At 45.4% G+C, this 26251-nt stretch overlaps 1 protein-coding gene across 4 annotated transcripts in view; it reads left to right on the top strand.

Moving 5' to 3' along the window:
• Nucleotides 1–25468, top strand: part of SCML4 (Scm polycomb group protein like 4) — a 108041-nt gene extending 82573 nt beyond the window's left edge. For 2 of the 4 annotated variants that reach the window (XM_065911520.1, XM_065911519.1), the window contains 3 exons: nt 4219–4509; nt 11131–11276; nt 13782–25468. In XM_065911520.1, coding sequence (XP_065767592.1) covers nt 4219–4509; nt 11131–11276; nt 13782–13907 — 563 coding nt within the window. In that variant the 3' untranslated portion in view covers nt 13908–25468. The remainder of the gene's footprint in view (nt 1–4218; nt 4510–11130; nt 11277–13781) is intronic. The other 2 variants (XR_010659933.1, XR_010659932.1) reach the window with 2 other exon arrangements.
• Nucleotides 25469–26251: the final 783 nt, after the last annotated feature.

Below are 26251 nucleotides of genomic sequence, written 5' to 3' on the forward strand. Positions count from 1 at the left end.
GCGGAGTTCCAGGTTCCTGCAGACCTCTTGCAGCACTGCATTAGCCACAAAACATGAGCACAGGGCACGCATGCCTACCCTTTGCTTCTCACGTCCCTGTGTGCTAGTGGCTCAAGCAGTGTCAGACTTGACTGCATAGCACTCTCAAGAATGTGTTCACAGCCAAACACTGAGGCCTCTGCAATACGTTTTTAAAAATAGCTTTATTGAGGTATCATTCATATATCATACAATTCACCCATTTAAATTCAACAGCTTTAGTATAGTCACAGATTTGTGCAGCTCTCACCTCAGTTGCAGAACATTTTCCACACCTCAAACACAGCACACCCCTTAGCTAGGACCCCCAGCGCCCCCACTTCCCTCCGCGCCTGCAATCCCCAGGTCCTAAGCAACCACTAATCTACTTTTTTGTTTCTATAGATTTGCCCATCCTGGACATTTCATACAAATGAAGTCATTTAATATGTGATCTTCTGTGGCTCGGTTTCTTTTTTAGCATAATATTTCAAGCTTCATTCACACTGTAGCATGGATCAGTACTTCATCCCTTTTATGCCTGAATAATATTCTGCTGTAAGGATATGCCATGCTTTGTTTATCTGTTCATCAGCTGATAGTTATTTGGGTTGTTTCCACATGTGGCTCTTATGAATAGTGCTTCTGTGAACATTGATGGATAAGTTTTTGTGTGGAAATTTCATTTCTCTTGGAAATATATATACCTAGGAGTAGAAGTGCTGGGTCATATGGTGAACTTATTTTTAACCATTTGAGAAAGAGCCAGGATGTTTCCAAAGCGGTCGTACCATTTTACATTCCCACCAGCAGTGTGTGAGCGTCCCAGTTTTCTGTGTGTGTGTGTGTGTGTGTGTGTGTGTGTGTGTGTGCTGTTGTGTCTGACTCTGCAATCCCATGGACTGCAGCATGCCAGGCTCTTCTGCCCTCCACTATCTTCTGGAGTTTCCTCAAATTCATGTCCATTGTGTCAGTGATGCTGTCTAACCATCTCATCCTCTGCCACCCCACTACTCCTTTTGCCTTCAATCTTTCTCAGCATCAGGGTCTTTTCTAATGAGTCAGCTCTTCGCATCTGGTGGCCAAAGTAGTGGAATTTCAGCATCAGTCCTTTCAATGAATATCTAGGGTTGATTTCCTTTAGGATTGACTAGTTGGATCTCCTTGCAGTAAAAGGGACTCTCAAGAGTCTTCTCCAGCACCACAATTCAAAAGCACCAATTCTTCAGCACTCAGCTTTCTTTATGGTTCATCTCTCACATCTGTACATGACTACTGGAAAAACCATAGTTTAAAGTACAATTGATGTTTACATATTTTGTATCCTGTAACTTTGCTGAATTTGTCTCTTAATTTCAATGGTGTTTTATTGGATTCCTTAGAATTTTCTACATAAAAGGTAGTTTTAATTTTTCCTTCCCAAATTAGATGCCTTTTCTTTTCCTTACCTATTTGCCCTGGCTGGAACCTCTAACTCAGTGTTTAATAGAAGTAGCAAGAATAGAGACATCTTTGTGTTGTTCCTGATTTTGAGAAAAAGTGTCCCGTCTCTCACCATTAACTATAATGTTAAGTGTAGGGTTTTTTGTGGACTGCCCTTTTTTCAGTTGGAGGAAGTTCCCTTTCATTCCTAGTGTGTTGAGTGTTTTTGTCATGAAAAAATGTTGGATTTTATCAAATGCTTTTCCTGCATCTATTGAGATAATTGTATGATCTTTGGTTTTCATTCTAGCGGTGTTGCATATTACATTAATGGACATCACCATGTATTACAGTAATGGAAGATGTCTTGTATTACATTAATTGATTTTCAGATGTTAAACCAACCCTGCATCCCTGAAACAAATCCTACTTGATCATGATGTATAAGTTATTCTGTATGTCATGGATTTGTTTTGCTAGTATATTGTTGAGAATTTTTGTATCCATATTAATAAGGCATTGATCTCTAGTTTTCCTGTGATGTCTTTGTCTAGTTTTGGTATCAGGGTATTGGTGTTCTCATAGAATGAGTTGGGAAATATTCCCTCCTTGTATTAGTCTGCCCGGCTTCCATAATAGAAACCTCATACTCGGTAGCTTTAACTTTATTTTCTCATGGTTCTGGATGTTAGAATTCTGAGTTCCAGGTGTCATCAGGGTTAGTTTCTAGTGATACCACTCTTCCTGGCTAGTGGGCAGCCACTTTCTCTGTGTCCTCACATTGCCTCTTTGTGCATGTATATGAAGAGGAAGACACACTCATGTCTCTTCCTCTTATCAGTACTTTCTTTTTAATCAGTCCTATTGGGTTGACGTCCTACCCTTAAAACCTTAATTAACCTCAGTTATCTCACTTTGGCCCCTCTCTCCAAGTATAGTTGCCCAGGAGCACTAGAGCTTCAAAATATGAACATTTGAGGGGGACACAAATCAGCCCATAGCACTCCATTTTTATTTTTTGGAAGACTTTGTGAAGAACTGGTTTTAATTTTTCTTTAAATGCTTTGTAGAATTAATTTTTTAAGCCATTTAAGTCTGGGATTTCTTTGTTTTTTGATTACTATTTGATCTCTTTACTTGCTTTAGGTCAATTCAGATTGTCTCTTTCTGTCCGTTTGTCCATTTCTTCTAATTTACCTAGTTTATTGGCAATAATTGTTTGTAATATTTTTTAATAATCCATTTTATTTCTTTGAGATTGGTGTTAATGTCTTCTCTTTCATTTCTGAATCTAGTAATTTGAGTCTTCTTTTTTTTTTTTTCTCGGCCAATCTAGCTAAAAAAGTTTGTGAATTTTGTTGATCTTTTCAAAGAGCCAGGCTTTGGTTTCATTGATTGTCTCTATTTTACTGTCCTCTATTTAATTAATTTCTGCTTCAGTCTTTATTATTTTCTTCCTTGTGCTTGCTTTAGATTTGGTTTGTCCTCTTCTACCCCAGTATTTTATTGAGGAAGATTAGGTTATTAATTTAAGATTTTTCTTTATAAATATAAACAGATATAAATTTGCTCTAGGCACTGCACTGCTTTAGCTGTATTCCATATGCAGTGGTTTTTATTTCTAGGCAAGCTCCATATGCATCCCCATATGTGAGAAGATCTGCTAGTTGTCCTAATTAAATCAAGTATTTATCTTTTAATACCTATATTGTGGGAGTAATCCATACTGGTTTACTGAAGAAGACATCTGAATCTTGTGGCCCCAGATGTGCTTACTTATTGCCAACCTTGGGGGATCCATTGGTTTTTCTTATTCTAGTCACTTTGGGGATGTCCATATCTGTTTTTATCATGTGTAGTATTTGGATGGTTATTGATGGGGTTACAGATATGATCTTGTCTAGGGTCAAGAAGAAAAGGAATTGCTAGAATATTTTCTTCCTCTTTCTATCCCTGTAATTCCTCTAGGTCTTATGTTTCCACACAAAATAAAACACCCAAACCATTTAAATAGCTCACAGATAGAGTTCAACAGGCTGTAAGAATGAGCTTTAAAAGTGTAAAAAGTCCTTATCTACTTGGGTGAGGGAGCTGAGGAGGAGGTTGGCAGGCTCTTCAGGCCCTCTACTCTCTCTGTACTTTAGACGGGCTCTTTCTCTCTTATCTGCAGGGTTTGGGGAGGACCATGGGGCCATCCAGATTATCATTTATGTCCCTAGTTTGTTCACCTTGGTGGGAGATTAGTGCCATCATGGGTACTGGGACTGAAGGTGTGGGGAGGAAGCACCGTCACAGCTGTACCAGAACGCAAGCCAAAGTTGTTTCTCCTGACTCTGGGACACCGTGACTCTGGCTTGATCTCTCCCAGGAATCTTGAGCCAGGTGAGGAAGGCAGTGGTTATGGGTGAGAGAAGAGGGAGCTGGGAGATTCCAACAAGCTGGCAGAGATTCCTGGAGGAGCAGAGCCGTAGAGGGAGAGAGACTTTTGTTTGCATTTTATTTACACGTCATCAATAACCAAGATGATCCCATTTTCCTTGGGACATGAAGGGTCGCATGTCCTAATCCCTGCTAAAGTCTGCTTTGTTGGTGAGCAGGTGTCATTCTGCTGAGAGCTGAGCTACTGGGGTGTATGCCTCGGGGTCCATTCCTTCTCCTCTGTCGTCCCCACACACCGTGGCACCTGTGCTGCTGGGGAAAGAGTCTCCAAGACCCAGAGCCCGGTGGCCTCTTGACTGCTCTCTAACCTCTGCTTCTCTGCTCTGCCTTCTTGCCCAGCAAAAGCAGGCAGCACCGAGGAGTGCCTGGTGAACCCTGTGAGCATGAACCGCTACGGCCTGGACCCCTCCTCCCCCACCTTCAGCCACAGGAGCTCTCTGCCCACCTCCTCTTCGCTGTACTGCAAGCGGCAGAACTCTGGAGACGGCCACCTTGGGGGCGGCTCAGCCACCACAGTCGGCGGTCCCCGCGCCAGCCCCATGTCCTCCGGAGGCCCCTCGGCACCTGGGCTGCGGCCTCCCGGCTCCAGCCCCAAGAGGAACGGGACCTCTCTTGAAGGAAACAGATGTGGTAATGTAACGCATGGGCTGGCTTCCCCATGACCTGACCTCCTCTGCCCTTGCCCTGAGACCACCGGGTACAGAGAGACGGAGGACTCTGGCTGTTTGAATGTGGGAACACAGGGAAATTAGACGTTTCCGCAAACCCCTTTGTGGATTTTTGTTGTTCTTGAAGGCAGCTGACTTCAACCTTTGACCCCAAGCAAAGACAATGGTGTATGAGAGTAGGCTAAAATGTAGGAATAAGTAGAATCCAAAACGTACCGTGGCTCAGCTACAATGGAAGTGTTTCTAGTTGGTGTGTGTATCACAATTCAGGGACCCAGGATCGTCCGTTCTGTGGCTCTGCTGTCCCCTGTGGCCTCCGTGCCCCGTGTGTCTAGCAGGTGGGTTGAGTCGGTAACTAACAGTTTTCGGCCACTGATGATTAGAAACGCTCCTTCCTGCTGCCTGTTTCCTCCTGTGGCGCTTTGCCTCCTCTTCTCTCGTACTTCCTCCCTTCCATCTCATAGCAGGAGCCAAGCTCTCAGCTTCATGAGGTCTTTCACTCCAATTCGAATCCTCTGCAGCCCCAGGAAAGCGGCCTGTCTGAGGCATAGCCTAAATAGCTATGCATTGAGCACCTACTATGGGCCAGACACTCTCCACACATTATTTATGACTTTTATGAGCTATAAATGAGCCACCAGGGAAGCCCTATTATTATATCAGGTGTATATTATTATTGTAGGCATTATTAGATTCGATTTACAGATAAAGCATGTGAAGATCAACAGAAGGTCAGACAAGCATTGAGCCAGGATTTGACTTCAGCTGGCTCCAAAGCTGGGATTTTCACATGCTCAGTGGGCTTCAGTGGGTCCCTCTGAGGTTCTAGCGGAAGGCTGGAGGGGATGGGAGCAGACAGGACTCCAACACCACCCTCTTTAACCAGGGCCTCTTCACATTTGCGAAGTGGGGTTCTTCATTTGTGTAGCTTGATAGCGCTTGTGCAGCTAAACACATGTGGAAACCATAGAGGTAAACCATGCTAAACTGAATGGCAGTAGATTAAAATAGGAGAGAAACTCCTGGCCTCCTTACCCATTTGTCACCTAGCAGCCAGCTCGGGTGCCGCCACAGACCCTCTGGAGGGCTATTAAGTTTTCCCTCTGCCCAAAGCAGTGCTTGGTATTGCTCTGAAATTGCATTCCAAGTGAAAGCAGTCAGTATTAAGAAATCATATTTCTTTAGGAGGGTTTGACCCAAGTCATAAAACTGGAAGGGACCTAGAAATGGATTTTCCTCCATGGTACTAACCTTAATAGTTTAAACCTGCAGAAATCAGAAACTGGTATGAGACTGTGTGAGAAGGTAGGTATCAATGATGTGACAGACTTCTCAGTCCTTTCCCTCACGTGAATACTTACCCTGGACTACTACTGTCTTGATATATTGTCTCTGCCCATGGACTCAAGGGATGTATTCACAGGACATATTTTCCTGTTTTTTGCTGATACTCAGGTGAAAATCTGAGAGCTCACCTCTGTCTCTCATCCAAGATATAATCACTAAGAACTAGTAATATAAAGAGGTTTTGGATAACAGGAGATGCTGTAGAATTCCCAACTGCAAGTGCGTCTAAGCTTCAGAATTGAAGTGACTTCAACATTGTTCTTACCTTACCATTTACTTGCTTTCCATGGGTTCAAGTTTGATCTATAGGGTATGGCCTTGGGTGGTGCATAGAGAATGATTCAGCCAGAAAAAGAAGAATGGGAACAGCACTCTATGTGGGGCAGGGGGTAAAGTGAATGAAGGTATAGTAGGGCTTATTCATCCCGAGGGATGAGAAGAGTTTGTGCAGGGACACGGACAGAATTCATGCTGGGAAATTTGGGGTTCAAATCAAGCATATTGGGCTTCCTTTACTCTGGAAATCAGACATTTCTGAACAGGGACTTGAGATGGTGGCCACAGAACTCAGGAATATGAATCTACTGGCTACTATGGAATGACATATAACAATAAGACTAGCAGCTACCTTTGATTAATTCTTCCTGCTTAATGCTTCACATTATCCCATTTAATCCTCACAGTGTGGTAGGTATTTGACTGTGGAGGCAACTAAGACTCAGGGATTTTGGTCAATCCTGGCCAGCACGCACTCATGGGGCACAATATGCTTGTCTAAGTTCTGAAGGTGGAGCTGTGAGCAAGACAGACATGGGCCCTGCTCTCAGATGGACTCCAATTGCAGAGAGACAGACGGTTAATAAACAAAACCGAGGGGCCCCTTTTGGAAGCCGATGGGCTTCCCTTCAGGATGCTTGTCGTCAGGCTCCAGCCACAGAATCACATGATTCTTACCATACTCTCGGGAAACAGGATAGAGAACCTGAAGCCCACAAAGAATAAGATGATCAGGTCCAGGAAAGGGTTGGAAACCTGGCCACTGACTCTCATTCACTGCGCTTTGCACACAGACATGCTGATAAGGCTTCAGAGGTGCGAGAAGGTAGGGCCTTCATGTTGCCCAGGACAGGCTGTGGTTTGAAGGGACCTTGGCGATCCTTCCCAACTCATTTCCCAGCAGAGAAGCACAGAGACACTCGCACAGTGGTGGGTGGAGGGGCCTCTGACTCCTGGCTCATTGATCCTTCTCTTCTTTCATTGGACTCTGTCATGAGCTAAAAAGTGTCCTCTGGATTAAGAGTGAGCAAAAGGAAATTATGCGTGTGCTTGTGGGCCTGTGAGACAGAGCGTCACACAGGCAGCCACAGGCGGACTGGGCTGTGAAGGTGTCCGGGATTACTTTAGATGGATTCATAGTCATTCCATTCCTGGTAGGTGTGAATTCAGCATTAGAAAGAGCCACCACCATCTTCATCCTACATCCATTCACAGCTGGGTTTCACTCACACATGTCTCCAGCAGCACCCAGGGGACAGACCCGACCGCGCACCAAGTTCTCCAACTGGAGAATGCCCCCCTTTCACAAAGGCAATCGGTGAGTGCTTTGCACACTCTGTTCTTTTAGGAACAAGAATTTTTTCGCATCCATCATGTCTGACCACTGTGCAGTCACATCTGCCTAGCCTGGCTGTGTCAGCCTAGACCCATGTGTCTTCCTGACAGCCTGACAGCAGCTGGAGGGACTGTGTGGTTATTATCTTTGTGTGAGCATGGCAGAGGCTGGAAAGCTCCCCCTCTCCCTCCTAGAGCTAGTTCGCTTTGGATCCCGAGCTGGTCTCTAGGTATGACAGTTTCCTGTTACTCTCTGTCTTGCGTGACTCTAAGGCCCCTCAGAGAGGAAACATGAAAATGCCCACAGCTAGGACCAGGTGCCAGGAGCAGAGCCACTTTCCCTCCACACTCATTGCCTGGAGAGCCTCACCCTAAAGACAAGCCAAACCCCTTGCTCAACCCCATGACTGTGGCTCACGGAGAGAGCCTTTCCCTGGCCGTGCTCAGAGGACCTTAGGCTCCCATGGATGGTGTTGTGAGTCGGTCTGGTGTTTTCCCTTCCTGTCAAACATGGGAAATTAGATTTGACCTCTGCTCTGATCACTCTAAAAATCATTCTTGGCACTGAAGGCTTCCCGCCTTTGTAATCAGAGCATCTATTATCACCCTGATTACTGCCGACACTCCGATGGGGCAGGCTCCAAAGGCAAATGCGATTTCCGTGGTTCCTCCTCCCCTTGTTGAGTGCAGATGTCCTTAAATGCAATGAAATCATCTCTAATAAGCATGCATCCGCATTCAGATAGCCCTGGGGTGCATTAACAGTTTCCTGGCAAAATGCACCCCCCACCTTATGCCAGATCACCTAAGGGGACCCTTTCAGGTCTAACAAGGAAAAGGCAGGGAAAATCTCAAAGAAAATCCAATTCTCAACCAAACCATTGTATTGAGGATAGACACGGAAATGTGATAATGTACTTTTCTCAGCACCAATGCATAGCTGTGCCCTTCTCAAGCACATTGAAAAGAGGAGGAAAAAAGAGACAGCAGAAAACTGCTGCACCCTGAGATTAAAGAACATAAATGGAAAAGAAGTCTTCTCAACTACGAACTTAGAATTACTCTGTAGGGAAGCTGCTTCATTGTTCAGAGTCTGAAAATAAGATTAAGGATTACACACACAAAGCTTTTGTGTAAATTACTAATGCTGTTTTTGTGAAGTGTATTGAAGTGTATTCATTGAACCCATTATTACAAATATATTTGCTTGGAGCCATGGAGGAGTCAACGATTATAAACCCTGTAATGAGAGGATTCTGGGCTTCCCAGGTGGCGCTAGTGGTAAAGAACCTGACTGCCAATGCAGGAGACGTAAGAGACATGGATTTGATCCCTGGGTTGAGAAGATCCTCTGGAGGAGGGCATGGCAACCCACTCTAGTATTCTGGAGAATCCTGTGGACGGAGGAGTTTGGCTGGCTACCATCCCTGGGGTTGCAAAGAGTTGGACACGACTAAAGTGACTTAGCATGCATGCACACTATGAGAGGATTACATTTTTCACCAAACGCTTAGCCTAGGACCTGGTACAGAAGAGATGCTCATTAGGTGTCTATGGATGACTAGGGGGAAGATGAAAAGATCATCCTCAAGAATTTAAAAGGTAACTGGAGGTTACAGGCAAGCACATGCATAATGGTAAGACCTGGTACAGAAGAGATGCTCATTAGATGTCTGTGGATGACTAGGGGTAAGATGAAAAAGATCATCCTTAAGAATTAAAAGATAACTGGAGGTTACAGGCAAGCACATGCATAATGGTAATACTAAGCAGAATGTGGAGAGCATCTTTAAGAGAAGAACAAACAAAGATTTGGGGGTTAAAAGTAGAGGAAGGTGACATCCAGATGGCAAGACACGGAAACGCTGCCTGTGAAGGGGTCTACCTGGGCTTTGATGGCTAGCAGAACTTCTTTGGAAAGGAGAGAGGATAAACACCTTAAGAAGAGGTGGCAAGAATACACAGAAGAACTATACAAAAAAGATCTTCATGACCCAGACAACCACAATGGTGTCATCACTCATCTAGAGCCAGACATCCTGGAATGCGAAGTCAAGTGGGCTTTAGAAAGCATTATTACAAACAAAGCTAGTGGAGTTGATGGAATTCTAGCTGAGTTATTTCAAATCCTAAAAGATGATGCTGTTAAAGTGCTGGACTCAATATGCCAGCAAATTTGGAAAACTCAACAGTGGCCACAGGACTGGGAAAGGTCAGTTTTCTTTCCAATCTCAAAGAAGGGCAATGCCAAAAATGTTCAAACTACTGCACAATTTTGCACTCATCTCACATGCTAGCAAGCTTGTGCTCCATATCCTTCAAGCTAGGCTTCAACAGTACATGAACCAAGAATTTCCTGATGTACAAGCTGGATTTCAAAAAGGCAGAGATCAAATTGCCAACATCCATTGGATCATAGAAAAAGCAAGAGAATTTCAGAAAAACATCTGCTTCATTGATTAAACTAAAGCCTTTGACTGTGTGGATCACAGCAAACTGTGGAGAATTCTTAAAAAGACGGGAATATCAGACCACCTTACCTGCCTCCTGAGAAACCTGTATGCAGGTCAAGAAGTAGCAGTTAAAACCGGACATGTAACAACAAACTGGTTCAAAATTGGGAAACGACTACATCAAGGCTGTTTATTGTCACCCTGCTTATTTAACTTACATGCAGAGTACATCATGTGAAATGCCAGGCTGGATGAATCTTGTGCTATAATCAGCAGGGATGGAAGAGAGGAGATCCTTGTGAGAGGCATCCTTTTAAGAGCTTCAGAATAATTAAATTTGAGGAGCAAATAAAGGACAAGAGAGATCACTGAGGTTTCAGAAGCATGAAGAGGAGATGCTGCTTCTAGGGAAAGAGGATGGATTAGTTTGGGACATGCCAAAAAAAAAAAACCACCACCCCCAAATATTGCCTAAATACTGACTCCCTATTCTCTTCCTCCTTCACTGATCCTGCACCTTTTAATCTGCCCTGGGGGAAAAGCATTTATGCCACAATGCAACTCATGTCCCTGACCAGCATGGACCAGGCACAGGACCAGGCTCCTGTTATCCAGGAACCCCGCCTAGGGGAGAGGTTAGAGTGAGCGCTTTGGCAGAACTGAGGGCTGGGGAGGTGCTCAGTGTGGGCGCAGGGTATGGATCTCTCACAGACAGGGCTTCCAAGACCATGGCAGTAGAGACCCAGGACAAGCACCAAAATGCGCCCTCCATCCTACCATGTCATCTCAGGGTGATGCCAGTGAAGTCACAAAGGACCTGATGTCACTTTGGCATCACAGCACTCCAGAAGCCTATCATAGGGAGCATTCTCTGGCCACCAAGGCCTGGGTCACAGGAGGCTCGGGGCCCATGGAGACAGAAGTGATCAGGAGGGGTCTTTGAAGTCTAACATGGGTCAGCCTTTCCACTGCTGGAGGAGATCCCTCTTCTAGTGCTCTCCTCTGTATAGTTGTGGGGGTGGGGGCTGCCTCTGGGGGCCTCACTCTGTCACAGGAGATCACTCAGGCCACCTTGGACTCAAGGGCCAGGCATGGGGGCAGGCGGCAGCAGGTAGGCATCGAGCCCAAAGGCCGCGGTCTCACGGCCTCTCTCTCTGTGCTCTCCCCTCCAGCCTCAAACCTTCCTCCGGACAGGCAGGATGCCCGGCAGCCGAGGAGCAGGAACCCTTCCAGCTGGTCTGTGGAGGATGTGGTCTGGTTCCTGAAGGACGCAGACCCGCAGGCCCTGGGGCCCCATGTGGAGCTCTTCCGGAAGCATGTATGCACCGTGGGGGCCTTGGGGGTGGGGTCGGGGAGCTGTGGGGTGGGGAGCGTCTGCACTACACCCTGGGGGTGCCACTCGAGGGAGGCCAGAGGGGACCACAGGTTTCTCAGAGCAGAACAGCCACTTAGGCTTACTCTGAAGGCACGTTTGTCCCATCTGTGCCCTCACTTGGCCTTTGTCAGGAGCCCTGTTTTCTCGCCCGTCTATTTGTCTGTGCATTCAGCAAACATTGGTAACACACCTACAACGTGCCAGCAAACTAACAGTGCCTATTCTTAAGCTGCTTTGAGGATTAAATGAAAAAACGCACATAAAGCGTATAGCACAATGCCTGGCTTAAAGGTGGCCTTTGGTTAGCAGGTATTTGTATCGGAGATTCTAAAATATATAAAGATGGTAAATTTTTTTCAGTGGTAATAATTAGTATTTTATCTGCCAAGCCTACTGTGTCATGGTTACAATTGTTGCTGTAACCAGTTACCACAAATGTAGTAACTTAAAACCACAGAAATTTATAATCTTACAATTCAGTGGGTCAGAAGTCTGACAGGGGTCTCTCTGAGAGAAGACCATGGTGTTGGTGGGGCTGACATCTTTCTGGAAGCTTTAGGGAGAATTCATTTCCTTGCCTTTTCAGCATCAAGATCCACCTTCATTCTTGGCTCCTACCTCCCCGTCCTCATCCTTGGAGCCAACAACACCAAGCTAAGTCCTTCTCAAGCTGCCGGCTCTTTGGGTCTTTCTTCTGATTTCTTCCTCCACTTCTGAGGACCGTGTGATTGCATTGTCTCCCTCCCTCCCTGATAATCCAGGACATTCTTCCTATTTTAAATGTAGCTGGCTAAGTAGCTTAATTCCATCTGCAGCCTTAATTACCCTTTGCCAGTTAACCTATCATATTCACAGCTTCCAGGGACTAGGACGTAGACCTCTCATGTGAAGGAGAGGGAGCATTCTACCAGCCTTACCATTTTTTTTTTCTCTCCTTCTCTTTTATTTGAAATGAAGATCACAAAAATCATACACTCAGACCTGGAGAGGATCGTCATCTAACCCAACACTCATATTTTATTAGGGATATATTTGACCTCAGCTAACAGTGGGGCGTTGAGAGCAAGGACCACAGAGGGATGATGTTTAGACAGTTCTGAGAGAGGACTCTGGTTCCCTTCCAGCAATGACAGGAGTCAGCAGAAGTCTAGGCAGTGGGTAAAGAGAGAACATTAGGCAGTGAGGCCCCTGGGAGGGTTCACAGATGAGCTTTGCCATGCTACCAAGGACATGTGGTGTGAGTGACACAGAGTAGGAGCTTCTCTGGCTGAATGGCTGGTTGGTTAGAGGAACGGAAGGGCTGATAACACTTGAAGTTATGTGAGTCCTGCGCTGTGCCTCTTCTTCCCAGCTGAGCACCTAAAATCTCCACCCTTTCTCTCTAGTGTTCTGAAAGTAACACTATAGATGAAGGAGGAAGCCCAGCCGTACCAAGTTTGTGAATTCAGCATGCAATCTGGATGGGTTACCATTTTCAGAGATGAATGGGAGCGATTTCAGGACCTCAAAGGATTGGCTTCCACTTAGAATGTGTTTGTGCTCAGCCTGTGGATGAAGCAGGTGCATTCTTTAGTTGTGTGCCACCTAGGATTATTGACAGGGTCAAAAAGCACCTGAAATCCCTTTTAGATTGTCATTAGCAATTTGATAACCAGCTGAAAGCTGGTGGGCTTACCAAGAAAAGAAACCAACGATTAGGATGATGATTGGAAGTCAGGCCCTTATACCAGCACCTGGAATGGGAAGGGAACCACTAGCTTCAGGGTCTCATGAGATGATACTTTGTCTTAGTCAGTCCAGGCTGCTGTAACAACGCACCATAGACTGAGTGGCTTATGAACAATGGCCATTCATTTCTCAGTTCTGGAGGCTGGAAGTCCGAGGTCGGGTCACCATGACGGTCGGCTTTCAGTGAGAGCCCCCTTTCAGGTTTTGGACTGCTGTTTTCTCATTTCACGAGGACACTAATCCCATTCAGGAAGGCTCCACCCTCATGGCCTATGTACTTCTCAAACTCACACCTCCAAAATACCATCGCTTGAGGGTTAGGATTTCAACATATGGATTTGGGGAGCAGGTGGGGAGGACACATTCAGTCCACTGAAGCTTTCTTGCTTCTACAGCCCTAGATTGGACGAAGTGGTAAACATATGCATGATATTGGGAATATGGCTGGGATTAGGTTAGATTCCTTCTATCAGGAGAGAGCAGTAATATGAAAGATCCAGTGTATCAGATGACCCCAGGGAGAATGTGGGTTGAAGAGCACATAGCATTTGTGGGCTTTCATTTATTTTTTCAAGATACTGCCATGGGACTAGGAGAATATACATCTAAGTAAATCCACATTCCCTTACCTTATTTCCTGACCATACTCTTAACCGTGGCCACTATTTGATTACTTTGACCACCTCCTGGGTTTTCTCTTTTCTCATCCTGTTCCACCAGGAGATTGATGGCAATGCCCTCTTGTTGCTGAAGAGTGACATGATCATGAAATACTTGGGCCTGAAGCTGGGGCCTGCGCTGAAACTCTGCTACCATATTGATAAACTGAAGAAAGACAAATTCTGAAGGTGTTTAAAAGATACAAGCAAAGTCCAGACAGCAGAATCTCCTGACCATCTGCCTTACCAATATCACCACCATCACAAGGACTCCCTTCTGAAAAAGAACTGTCACAAAGACTTGGTCTTTTTTTTTTTTTTTTTAATAAAACTTGTAGGTCTTGACCTTTTAAAAAATTCAACATGGTCCTTTTGAAAGGTTCCTCTGTTTTAATGATTTGCCAAAAAATTACCAAAAAAAAAAAAAAATGCCCATTATTTTTAACATTCCTAGTTGGTTGGTTCCTCTTAGGGTAGGTCCTGTTTTTATAATGAGAGTTTGGGGAACCGAAGACGATCACCCAAGGAGGACCTTGGAGATTTCCAAGCATGTGGGAAGAACCTTTGTCTCTGCAGGGTCTGTGGTGATGCCCACCACAGCAGCCCCCCGTCTTTAACTCTGACCTGGAGACCTATCATTGTGAACCTTGCTTGATTCAGCTCTGGAAGCTGTCTTCTGAGGATAAATGCCTCACCTTGCACTATCCGGAAAACTTGAATTCTTTTGCTCTCTGAAAGAGAAGAAGAAAAAGAATCTTTTCTATCCCTAGTTATCTGAAGTACTGTGTTGCCCCACTAGGGGGCAGACTGCCAATGTAATTTCAGGACCCTCACTGCAGCAGCCTGATACTCAGTACCCAGTGGATGAATTAGGGTTTCTGGGAACAAGATCTAGCCTACACAGACACAGAGAATTTATTCCACCGTCAGCACCACAGATTGCAATGTGGGAAGAAACCGTCTTCTAGAAGGTTCTTGTTCATAACCAGTCATTGTCGACTGCCTGAGATGCACAAGCAGCAAAGGCAAAAATTTGGAAGCACGTTCTTCCCAGATGGGGCTTTGGAGTCCCTTCCCTTCCAGAGTCCTTACTGAGGTGTCGATGTATTGGCGCGCCAGAGACTCTTAGTGACATTTAGCCACAGCGTTTCTTTCAAAAAGAAAAAAAGATGCCTCAACTAAGCTTTGAAATCGGAAGGTGTTGATTTCTAGTTACACTGTGGGATTATATAGCTGTATCTGTGGCTAATTTTAATAATAATAGCATGTACACAGACATGCTATTATTGGGTTTAATTCAATTTACAAATCGGTTTTCCTTTCTCACTCTGGAATAATAGAAAAAAATTGATTTCTACCCCTTTGCAGCTGTGTCCAGGGAAGGGCAATGAATCCACAATTTACTAGGCAGAAGGGCAGCCGCACCTCCATTCTTCTTATCTTTTCCTTTCTTTTCCTGTCTCCTTTTTCCTTCCTTTCTCACTGAATAGGGAACATATCTTCAAAATGAATTCGCCTTTGCCATGGGCATATCCTCTTCTGTAAAAAAAAAGAAAGAAAGAAAGAAAATCCATATTGTTGGACGTGAGGAGATGAATCCTAGACTTTGTGTTCCCTGGGAGGGGGAGGATCAACGATAACTCCAGACCTCGCTTGGCCCAATGCAGGTCAGAAAGGGCACACCACCCTCAGGATGCAGCCTGGACAGGTGTCTCACTGGTGAGCAGAGCAGGAGGTGAGTGCAGCCTCTCACCCCTCTATTAGGACTTCCCTGGTGGCTCAGTGGTAGAGAACCCACCTGCCAATGCAGGAGATGCAGGTTCGATCCCTGGGTCGGAAGATCCTCTAGAGAAGGAAATGGCAACCCACTGCAGTATTCTTGTCTGAAAAATCACATGGATAAAATCCCTAAGAAACCTCCCATGCATGCTCTTAGACCCATTTTAATGAGTGATATTTGAGAAAGCACATCAGAGCAGAATCCTTTTTAGACAAACAGTGGCTGACTTAAAGTGCGACAGAGAAGGGACAAAGGAGAATGTAAAGCACAGAGGAGAATGTCCTAAAACCGCCCACGAAACTGAGCTTGAGTTATCGGGCTACGGAAGAGCTGAATGTCTGTCAGTTCCGGCCGCTGACTAGACTATCCTGAATCAGGCCTTGGGACAGTGTCTTCAAGATTTTGAAGCAATAAATTGACTCTGTTCCTCTAAGTTTGCTCATTGTGAAGTGCTCACAGCTGGTCTGGAATTAAATAGTCTCCCTCAGAAAACCATGAGGAGTGTATATATTCAGAACAGCCAGTATGAAAGCAGTGAGATCCAGAAAAATTCCACAACAACCCATGTTCCTCACTCCAAGCCCTCTGAGACTTGCGGTGCCTCTTCCATCAACGTATACCCCGTACGCTGTTGTTGTTTAGTCGCTAAGTCATGTCCAGCTCTTTTATGACTCCATGGACTGTAGCCTGCCAGGCTCCTCTGTTCATGGGAATTCCCAGGCAAGAATACTGGAATAGGTTATCGTTTCCTTCTCCAGGGGATCTTCCCAACCCAGGTATCGAACCCGCATCTCCTGCATTGGCAGGTGGGTTCTTTACTACTGAGTCACCTAGGAAGCCCTGTACCTCATACAGAGACTTTCAAAACTTTCTACCATTCTTGCTAGTGCTTCCCGTGGCACAAAAATACCAACATTGGTGCCGCCAAGTGAAAATCATCCTCAGACAATATCGAGGAGATACTTGGAGGAGTTTTCAGCGGAGAGAGATTTTCCCATCTTGAGGAGAAAACTGGGTCCATGTTCATGTGGATCTGCTCTCACAGAGGTGCTGTCTTATTTTGCTTTAAACTTTAAACAGGACAGATTGCTGCAGCCATGATATTTAAGGTTTGACTTTTTAAAAATCTCATTACTCTTAAAATGAATGCTGCCACATCAGAGAATAACCCAGGGAGGAAATTCTTCCTTGCCTGTTTTTACACTGAAATGCAATTAGCCGGCCAAATTATTGTCGCCAATCCTGCAATTATAATTAATTTTCACCCTTTTCAAAAATCTTGTCAAACCAGGCAGATAAATAGCTTAGCAAATGTAAAACATGCCGGGCCATCTCCTCTACATGGACCTTACGGAGTCAGGCCATGTGTATCACTCTAATCTGAATGGGAGCTTATTTGGGGGGAGGCCTTGCACTTGTACAGATGTGGTACTTGTTATTCCATGGCAGTCGCTTCGCTTCAGGTTGTGGTGAATAATGATAGAGTTTTGCATAATTTCAAATTAGAATGTGTGTGCGCGCGGGCGTGTGCGTTCATGTTCAAAACATTTCCAATTATACTTGTCTGTTAAACACTTAAAAAAAAATCTTAGACAATTTTATTGCCTAAGGCATTTAAAATATTTTACAAAGCACATTATTCCTTTTGTGAAGATTTTAGGTGAAAGATGTGCATTTCGTGCGTGTGTGTGTGTGTGTGTGTGTGTCTTGTGTGTACGCGTGTGCGCGCACGCAGGCACATGCGTACTTCCTGGCAGCGCAGTGGGAAGAGCCTTTGAAAGTGGCTGGGAGTGGATCAGCTCTTGCATTTGCTTTGTTTCTAATGCCTCCCCAGTTTCGTAGCACTGAGGTAGGAGCCACTCCAGGCAGCAGGGTGCAGCCTGGAGGCAGCTGGGGGCCGGTGCTGGGGTTCTAGACCTGCCCGCTGTCAGGCACTGTCTGGGCCCGCCCAGCCAGCCAGGCTCTGCTCCCCGTGACTTGAGAGGACAGGCCTCGCCAGGGGGCCCACTAGGCGGGCAGTGGGCATCCCGAGCGCCTGGTGCGGTGCCCGCCACGGGTCCACGCACTCCCGTCCTTTCCCGTCAGCAGGGCTGTCTGCTGTTTCCCTTTACAGCAGGAGAAAGGAATGGGACACTCCTCAAGAGAAACAAAGAGGATAGTAAAATACACTGGGAAGGAAGACCCAGCTGAGGTTGGTGTATGTGAGGAGGAAGCCGCAGGAGAGGAAGTCAAAAGTGGCTGTCTTAGAAAGCGGAGAACACCTCCTCTAACAGGCCCAACTCCTTCAGCTACAATTACCTATTTTTGTATTTATGTGCTGTATGGAATATGGAATACTTCTCTTTTTTAATTAAAATTATTTTTTTTTATTACTTTCTGAGATGGTTTTAAGGAGAATTTTATTATAGCTCTGAAGATGATTGGAAATGCCCAGAAGTGACCCAGGGACTCAAATTTAGTCATTGTCAGAAGGTCTGGAAAGATGGAGACACTTTGTTTTCTCTCTAAAGAACCAGACAGGTTTCCATCCATGTGAGAAGGTGAGTTGGGATGTTTGCTCTGACCGGTGCTTTTTCAGCTCTTCTCTGATGGGCTTAGAGGAGGAGGAGACACTCATTTTCCCCCCTTACACCTCAGATAACAAGACAGAGGAAGGGGAAGGGGGAGATGCTTTTTGGTTAAGGAGAGGGATGAACGCCTGTCTGTGGGCGAGGTTTATCTGTAGTTACTAACACACTCCAAGAATTAACACACTCCTGCTGTAGTCTTGCCGCTGGCCACAGCCCCAGTGGCAGGAGAAGACTCTGCGCTGAGAAAACGGCTGCTGAGCCCCGCAGATGGTCAGCCATCTAGCGGCACAGAGAGTCCCGCTCCCAGCTCGTGACATCACCCCAGTGGCTCCTCTCACGTGACTCCCCGCCACCCTGGCCCGGGAAGAGGGCTGGGAGCCCCCGCTTCCAGGGTGCCCTTCCCTCCAGCCTTTATCCTAATCGAAGACGATTCCTTCACGGGCAATTGGAAGCTGGAATCTTTTGGAAATCTAGCGTTTACTTGAAAGAGAATCGTTCTTATTTATTGCCACCAGTTAAATATTATGGAAACATGTCTGCTAACAATTTGCTTTGTGTAATTTGTTCTAATGCTAATAAGCAACAGCTGGGACACTTCCTGTGGTGAATTCCTCGGTGGTTACGGCGGTATTATCACACACGGACTTCACCGAATCGCTGAACTTGAGAAGAACACTCACTCCGGCTCTCCCAGGCTGCAGGAAATTCCCCTCACTTAGAAGCAGTTCTGGGCAAGGCATTTTTTTTTAGAGGAGGATGTGCTTTTCCTTCACTCCCTGCTCCTGAAGAGGGCTGCAGAACGGTGCTCTCCAAGTCCCACCTAGAGAGCCTGGGATTCTCCTCCCTCTCAACCATGAGCTTGATCTCCTCTGGAGGAAACACAGCAAGCAGAGCTAAAGAGTGACACCTTCCTCCATGTCAGTGCACGGTGCCCGGAGTGAACACAGAGTAAAGAGTGAGAAAGGCAGTGGAAGGTGGTCTTCTGGCCACCTCGTGCGGGCTGCGCCTTCCCCACCGGGCTTCCATCAGCAGACGAGGCCCAGGAGGGGTGGAGATGTGTCCAAGAGCAAAGAGCTGCTCAGAAGAGGATGAAGTGATGACAGCAGACAGTGTGGGCATCTTCCCTCCGAAGGGTCTAGACGCACCACTCAGACTTTCCCCAGGCTGCCAGCCCACCGTTCTCCGCTCTGTAGCTCCACCGCGGGACCTGAGCCTTTGTGCTGTTTCCTCATATCAGATTTTTGTTGTAAAGGCCAACACAAACACCTCCTATTGGATTCTATTTTGGAACATAACCAAAGCCTTGCTTCTCCACCATGAAGTGAGCCTTGCTTGCTATGAAACAGCAGACCCTTGCTGGGTGTCGTTTTACAGTAAGCATATGTGACCGGAGGCTACCTCCACCACAAATGTAGCATCCTCAAACCTCAGGTGGGCCCCACCTCCCCCTCCAGTGCTGGAATGCCTTCCCTACACCCCTGAGAAACGGCTCTGCCTGACCACTTCCCATTAGGGGGAGTTGAGTCCCATAGGAAGTGGCTTATTTCTCTGTTGGACGGCTCTGGTTGTGAAAACGTTATTTCTCAGGGAGACACAGATGTCTGTGAATCAGACACAGACGTTTGAGACGAAGCCAACTCTGCAATCTTTCTCTTTTCAACAGAGCTTGTCGGTGCAGTAACCACACCTATAATACAAATTAACATTGGCAAGTAGGCCCCAGCCCCACTACATTAGCGTAGAAGAGTAGACACTGTGTATAAATGGGGGACTCAGATAGGTCATGGCCATCAGATTCATCAGGCCTGTCAGGAAAAACTATCGAAATTCTTGTGGCCTCACACACACAGAAAAGGGTGTCCTGGGAGAATCTTTAGTGTAGTTGTAAATCTGGCTGTGGTCATATAAGCATGTGAGTTATAAAAGATTGCATGAAAAAAATCTGTAAGTCCATGTTCCTCAACTGGAAAAGACGTGGAGGTCCTATCTCTTAACTGTACTCGCTGGCGATATAATAAACTAAGGAAGCTTTAGTTTAGACAAAAACAAGTTATAATTGATGACAGAAAAGTAAACATGGTCTGATGTGAACTTAAGCAAGAGTGATGGAGTTTATGACGCGAAGCCCAAGTGGATTTCGTGCTTGTGTGTGCATGCCCTGACGACTGTGTATTTGTGAGTTAGTGTGATAAGAGGTGGGGATTGGGGAAGGTATGAGGAGAGATTGCAAAAGGGAGCTTTTGCTTTCTAGAGCATTCTTATTCACGAGAACTATCTAGCAACGTTTTAGAAATCAGATCCCAAAGTAACATGTAGTTTATGTAGTTTGCTTAGATAAAATTCTGAATAATGGAACAGATTCTCTGAAAATATTTAAAACTTGGTATTTGAAAAAAGTAGCTACCATCCAGCACCTTGCCTCGTGGCACCTGCCGTATAAAAGGTACCTCGTTAACATTCATCGCTGAAAGAAGGAGTGCTTGACTAGTTTCCATATTTTATTCAAAAAGTCACTGATTTCCTTTTTGGACACCATGTCTTTACTGAAAGGAAAAGTGCTGAAGGGAGGAGGCCAAAAGAAGAGCTGAGGCCTTTCGTTTCCTCTAGTTCCCCAAACGCTCAGGGAGGTCAACCCCCCAGCTGTGGACTCCTCACTCCTCTTTTCACCTTAGGATCTCACATTCTCACTGGCCTATCAGAGAATAACAATAGATCCTTTCCACCTTTACTATTATGACATCTTTTCCTTCTCAGTCCACGATGGCTCTCAGCTCTGAGTTGGGTTTCCGTGGGCCGGTTAGTCACCCAGGGACAGTCAGGGTCCCCGGGAGTCCGAGGGCATGTCCCCTGAGCCCTGCGCTCCCAGTGCCTTGCTCACCGTGGAGAGGGCAGGTCAGCAGAGCTGGCAAGCCCCCCACAAGCCACTCTGTCGTCCCTTGATGGTGGCCCGGTTGGGAAGGCGCACCCTACAGGAGGTGGGTAGGAGACCATCTTCTCCTGCCCTTTTCACTCTTCACCGGTCTTCACCCCTTGAGACCCGATTTGGAGAGATCAGGGGCTTCTTTTTTCTCTCCCACATAGTTACACAGGAGCATTGATTATAGAACCACGTGACTGACTTTTTTTCCCACAACTACACCAAATTTTGAAGTGTTTCACTTTCAAAGAAATCAGCTCAAAAGCCTGAGCATCTGTCCCACGGATGTTGTCATTGCTTAGAATATTTCTAGTTCATCTCTTTTGGGGTCATCTTTAGAAGCTAGAACACATTCTTTTCAAAGTGAAAAGCCCATTGTCATCACTGGAGGGTGGATTCTTTTTTCTTTTTGGAGTCAAAGGCATTGGGGTCATGTCTGCACAGCAGCGCAGCCGATCCACTTGAGATGTCAAAAAGTGTGTCTCTATACTCATCAGTTTGTCTTTTCCTCATGTTTCCTTACTGGATGCAGATGGTCTGAACAATAACAGACACAACTCATTGTTAACTTGAATATATCAGTATAAGGAGCTGTACTGCAGAGACTGCTTTGGCGGGCAACATCACCTGGATGAACATTCAACATGTTCATTGTCAAGCTCGTTTGTTGTTCGCCCCTGTATCTCTAGGCATCGTAAGCTCAGGATATTGTGAGTGTCCTACAACCCCAAATAGCAGGGGAACTTGGAGGAAGAAGCCTTGGGGGACACCTGGACAGCTCACCTTTAGGGGAGAGCCTTCTTCCAGTGGTTCTCACCACTCTGGAGGCAGATTACGGTGCAGTGCGAAGCCAGCCCTCCGAGCTGCCTCATACCCCATCTCCTCATCTGGAAAAGAAGTGGGATCCAGATGTCCTTCAAAGGCATTTACAGCTATTACTTCCAACAAAGGTCAGTGGGGCTGTGGGCTCCTCCATGGTCTGTTTTACGATTTCCAGCTTCTGCCTCTCCTCCTGTCTGACCTCGTCTGGATGTTTTCCCATTCTCTCTCTCACTGGCCCCTTCTGGTTGTTCAGTCACTCAGTCATGTCTGATTCTTTGTGACCCCATGGACTGCAGCACGCCAGGCTTCCCTGTCCATCACCAACTCCCAGAGCTTGCTCAAACTCATGTCCATCAAGGCATTGATGCCATCCAACCATCATCCTCTGTCCTCCCCTTCTCCTCCCGCCTTCAATCTTTCCCAGCATCAGGGTCTTTTCCAATGAGTCAGTTCTTCCTATCAAATGGCCAGCGTATTGGAGTTTCAGCCTCAGCATCAGTCCTATGGCTCATCCTGAAAGCCACTGAAGTATCACTGTGCTATCCTTTCTCATTATTTTTACTTTCCATTTCTTACTTTCTTCCTGCCTCTGTGTTTCCATTCCATCAGCTCCAGTGCCTTGGGGGAAAAAGAGGAGATGGAGAGGGAAATAAAGAATTAACAAGTAGCCTCTTCCCCACCTAACTGGGCCATCCTGACCCTTGCCTGCCTCCCACCACCCCATCACCAGCCACCTACAACATTCCTCGGCTCTGTGGTGCTTCCGGCCCAATCTCCACCTCCAGGTCCTGGCCTCTCAATCTGTCCTTGAGTTTGGGAAAAAGAGTCCTGTCCCTATTAATGGCTTCATTCTGTGATTCACCCTGACATCTCCCTCATAGGCCTCCTCAGCCTTCTTCCAGCATTGGCCCTAGTGCCCACCATCAGGTGTCCCTGCTCATTCAGCCCCGAAGGTCAAGAGCCAAGTGACCTGGAGTCGATGGGACACACACACCTCTTGAGAAGCATGAGTTGTTTCTCCCAGCTGTGCTGGCTCCTGTAGCCTGCATGGAGTCACTCTGTCCTCCAGGAGCAATTCAGGCCATCCTACCCTTCCTCATAGAACATGTAGCTTTGTCCAGACCCAGTGAGCACTGACTGCAGCTCCCAGCAACCAAAGCCAGGCCAGGGTCTCCGTTCAAATAAGAAGGGCAGCCAGGATCAGAGGTGAGGCACAATGACCTACATCAGAAGCACTTCTAAGGTAAGGGTTGTTTTTAGGCATTTACAAGTCTGCTGAGATGTTTGCAGTGTTAAGGGGCTTATGTCTCGGTAGGGGAAGATGACGACATATTTCCCAAAGGAAAATGTGGATTCAAGGAGGGAGAAAGGCAGCAAAATTCTGGAACAAGGATGCTCTGTCCCTGGCCTTTATCTAGCACTGTCACACCCGCTCAGGGTCTTTCTAGAAATCAAGCTTGTTTCCCTCCCACAGGAACCAAAAGTGTCTGTGCTCAAATGTGAAAGAGTTTGGAGAACTTTGATTTCTTTCATTCTCCACTGTTTACTAAGTCACAGTACTTAATTTGCTGTCATCTTCCAGCTATATCTTGGATCACATGAGGATTTTAAAGAAATGAGCTCTTTTTATCTCATCCTCCAGATCTTTTAAAATAGCAGTTGTCTTATATAGTATATATTTTCATTTTATAGTTACCAGTTGATTAGATTATTTCTCTCCTGTATATACATAAAATAATTTTTCGTAATACAAAGATTTTATACTAAAAGTACATCTATAGATTAGTTGACTTTTTATTCTATACACATGAAAACTAAATAAACAGATGAATTAAAATCATTTCATCATAATTGTATTCTGTTGCAAATTTTTCTCCACATTGACAGTGAGAACTTTTTATTAAGGTCTGTTGTAACATCACAGAACATCGTGAGGCTAAAAGTTTTGTGTTTTACTACTATGCTAGGTTGTGATTATCTGACAAGGCTCTAGGTAAATAATGAGGAATTCTGAGTAAGTGGAAATCTATGTGCACTAAGCTCTCGAGATTGAATGATGATGATTGCAGTGTTGTACCTTTTGTTTGGTAAGTTGAGGGGTTTATATTCAGATTCTTTCTTTCAACTCAGCCTTAGTTAATTTCACATTTCCATCTCCTTATTCTATGTTTGGACCTCAATATGCCAACACGGGGGGCCCTCTGCTCTCTCCACCTGGGAGACTGACTGCAGCTGCTCACTTTCTCTGGTGAAGTTCTGTTTTTAATGAAGGTGCAAATAGGCCATCCCCTCGTCTCAGTAAGAGAGAAACAGGATTGACTCCATCCCTTTTCTCTATCTAGATGGTCTCTCCTCCCTTCTAATTAGATTGTGAAAGGGTACATTTACATGGATAGTCACGTGAGTGCTTGTGATTGAGTTTGAAACTTTGAGGCAAAGTTCATCCAGCATTTGCTGGATGATGGAAGTTTTTGCAGCATTTGTTTGTGCCAAGGCATGTGTGCAAAAAGGGCCTGGTGTGTGTGATGCAGATACTCTCTAATTACTTGAAAATCCACTGTGCTTTTACTTCTTATGGTCAGAAGTTAATTCTGGAACATTACTTCAACTCCCTGCTTTATTTAGAAGTGTGCAAGGAATGCAGAGCTTCGATTAGGAAATGGTGTTGTCTTAAGATCTGGCTTTTTTATTTTTAAAATATTAATGGATCTAAATTTGCAGACCAGAAATCAGTGAACAGAACTCATTGTAATGGGGAACAGTATTTACATTAGAGAGAGTAGTAGACTCTATCACCTGGGGAAAGAGTGGCTCCTTAATTTTTGCTCTTTGCAAGCATGATGCAATCAGTGTTTCCTGACACTGGGACAATCCTCTCACCTCAAAGTGTTCCTATGTAATTGTGTCACATAATGGGAAATTGTAATAGGCAATTTGGTTCTGCAATTCAGTTTGCAAAGCATGCAAACATAAGATAACTGGGTTAAATGCAATAAGCATTACACTAAGGTACAAAAACATGTGGGGAGAAAAGATGCTGTGTCCATAACTTAGAAAGAACATGAATTTTATTCCTCATGTGCCTCAAAGTGTAGAGCTTATTAAAGTTATTTATCCTCTAGTTTAATTTCATCACATATTGTCCATACAGATGCATTATCTGTGTATGAACATACCTGGTTTTTTACCGCACATATTTATAGTTTTTCTCTTACTTGTAATATGCAGGCTCCAATGAACCACATTCAGGAGTGAGTTGATGTGCTTATTTCTTACAGTGTACAGTGCAAATGGACTATTAACAAATAGACAAATATGTCCTACAAATATGTAGGACACCATGTCAAAATGTTCCTTAAAATTTTCAAAACCTTTTGGTTATCTGTAACTTTTTGCTTTTGACAATTCTTTCATTATTTAGAGGTCTGTTTTTAATGTATTCCCTTAAATGGTCACTGTAGGTACACGATAGATACATACAGTTTCATTACATGAACACTACTGGCCTTAATGATTTTAATATTTTCAGGTGCTTTTTCCCCCATTTTTGATGCAGTATTTTTTTTTTTCTAGCACAGTGTATCATTGACCTGGGATGGTTCAATAAAATTTCTAAATCCTAAGATTCCAAGACAATGCAGTATTTTCTGTTCATGCTGTAAAAATATTTCTGTATTTTTAATAAAGAATGGAATTTCTATGAGCCTCTGTATATTTTATCTGATCAACTTTTTAATGTTCACTGTTATTACATTAGGACTAGTTCCTGTAAGTGGATAACAAGGAAGTCTTTCAGATGAAGGCTGTTGACAGCCAAGACCCCAAAGGCCTGATTCACAGCTGTCTGGGAAGCCACTCCCACCAGCTGCCTGTGGCCCAGCCCCACAACCTCGCAGAGGGACTTGTTATAGGAGCCTGGGGGTCTCTGCTGAGTACACGTCATATCTCCCCGGCCTTCCAATTCCAGCTCATGGCTACAAAGGGGCAGCCCCTGGACAGGGAAGGAAAACTCGGTCTGGTCAGAGCCTCAAAGTGAGGGTCCCCCAGGGGTCATCTTAGACCAGGATCTTCTTCCAGGTCAGTAATCCGGGACAAGAGGGCTGCCGCCTGTGACAGTCGGGAAGATTAAAATTGCCATGGTTGGACAGCTCCTCAAACAGCGTCCTTTGAATCTGGAATCCTTGTTCCAGGCTGTTTACTCCCATTGGTTGTAGCTGTTTGGGGATCATGGTTCCTCCTGGTTTTTGATCAAGCTCTCACCCTGAGTGGCCAGGTCCCCACCCAGAGGCCTCCACCCATCCCTGGCGCTTTGCAATAATCCTTGACAAGGGCAACATGGTTCTCAATAAAACAATCCAGGATGGGGGATCCTCTCATGTTCTCTGGGCTGGATAAAGCCAGCAAGAAAGGTTTGGGGACAGCTCTTGGGAAGGGTTGGGGTG

The sequence above is a fragment of the Muntiacus reevesi genome, chromosome 19 (assembly GCF_963930625.1).
Source record: "Muntiacus reevesi chromosome 19, mMunRee1.1, whole genome shotgun sequence".
Taxonomy (NCBI): Eukaryota; Metazoa; Chordata; class Mammalia; order Artiodactyla; family Cervidae; genus Muntiacus; species Muntiacus reevesi.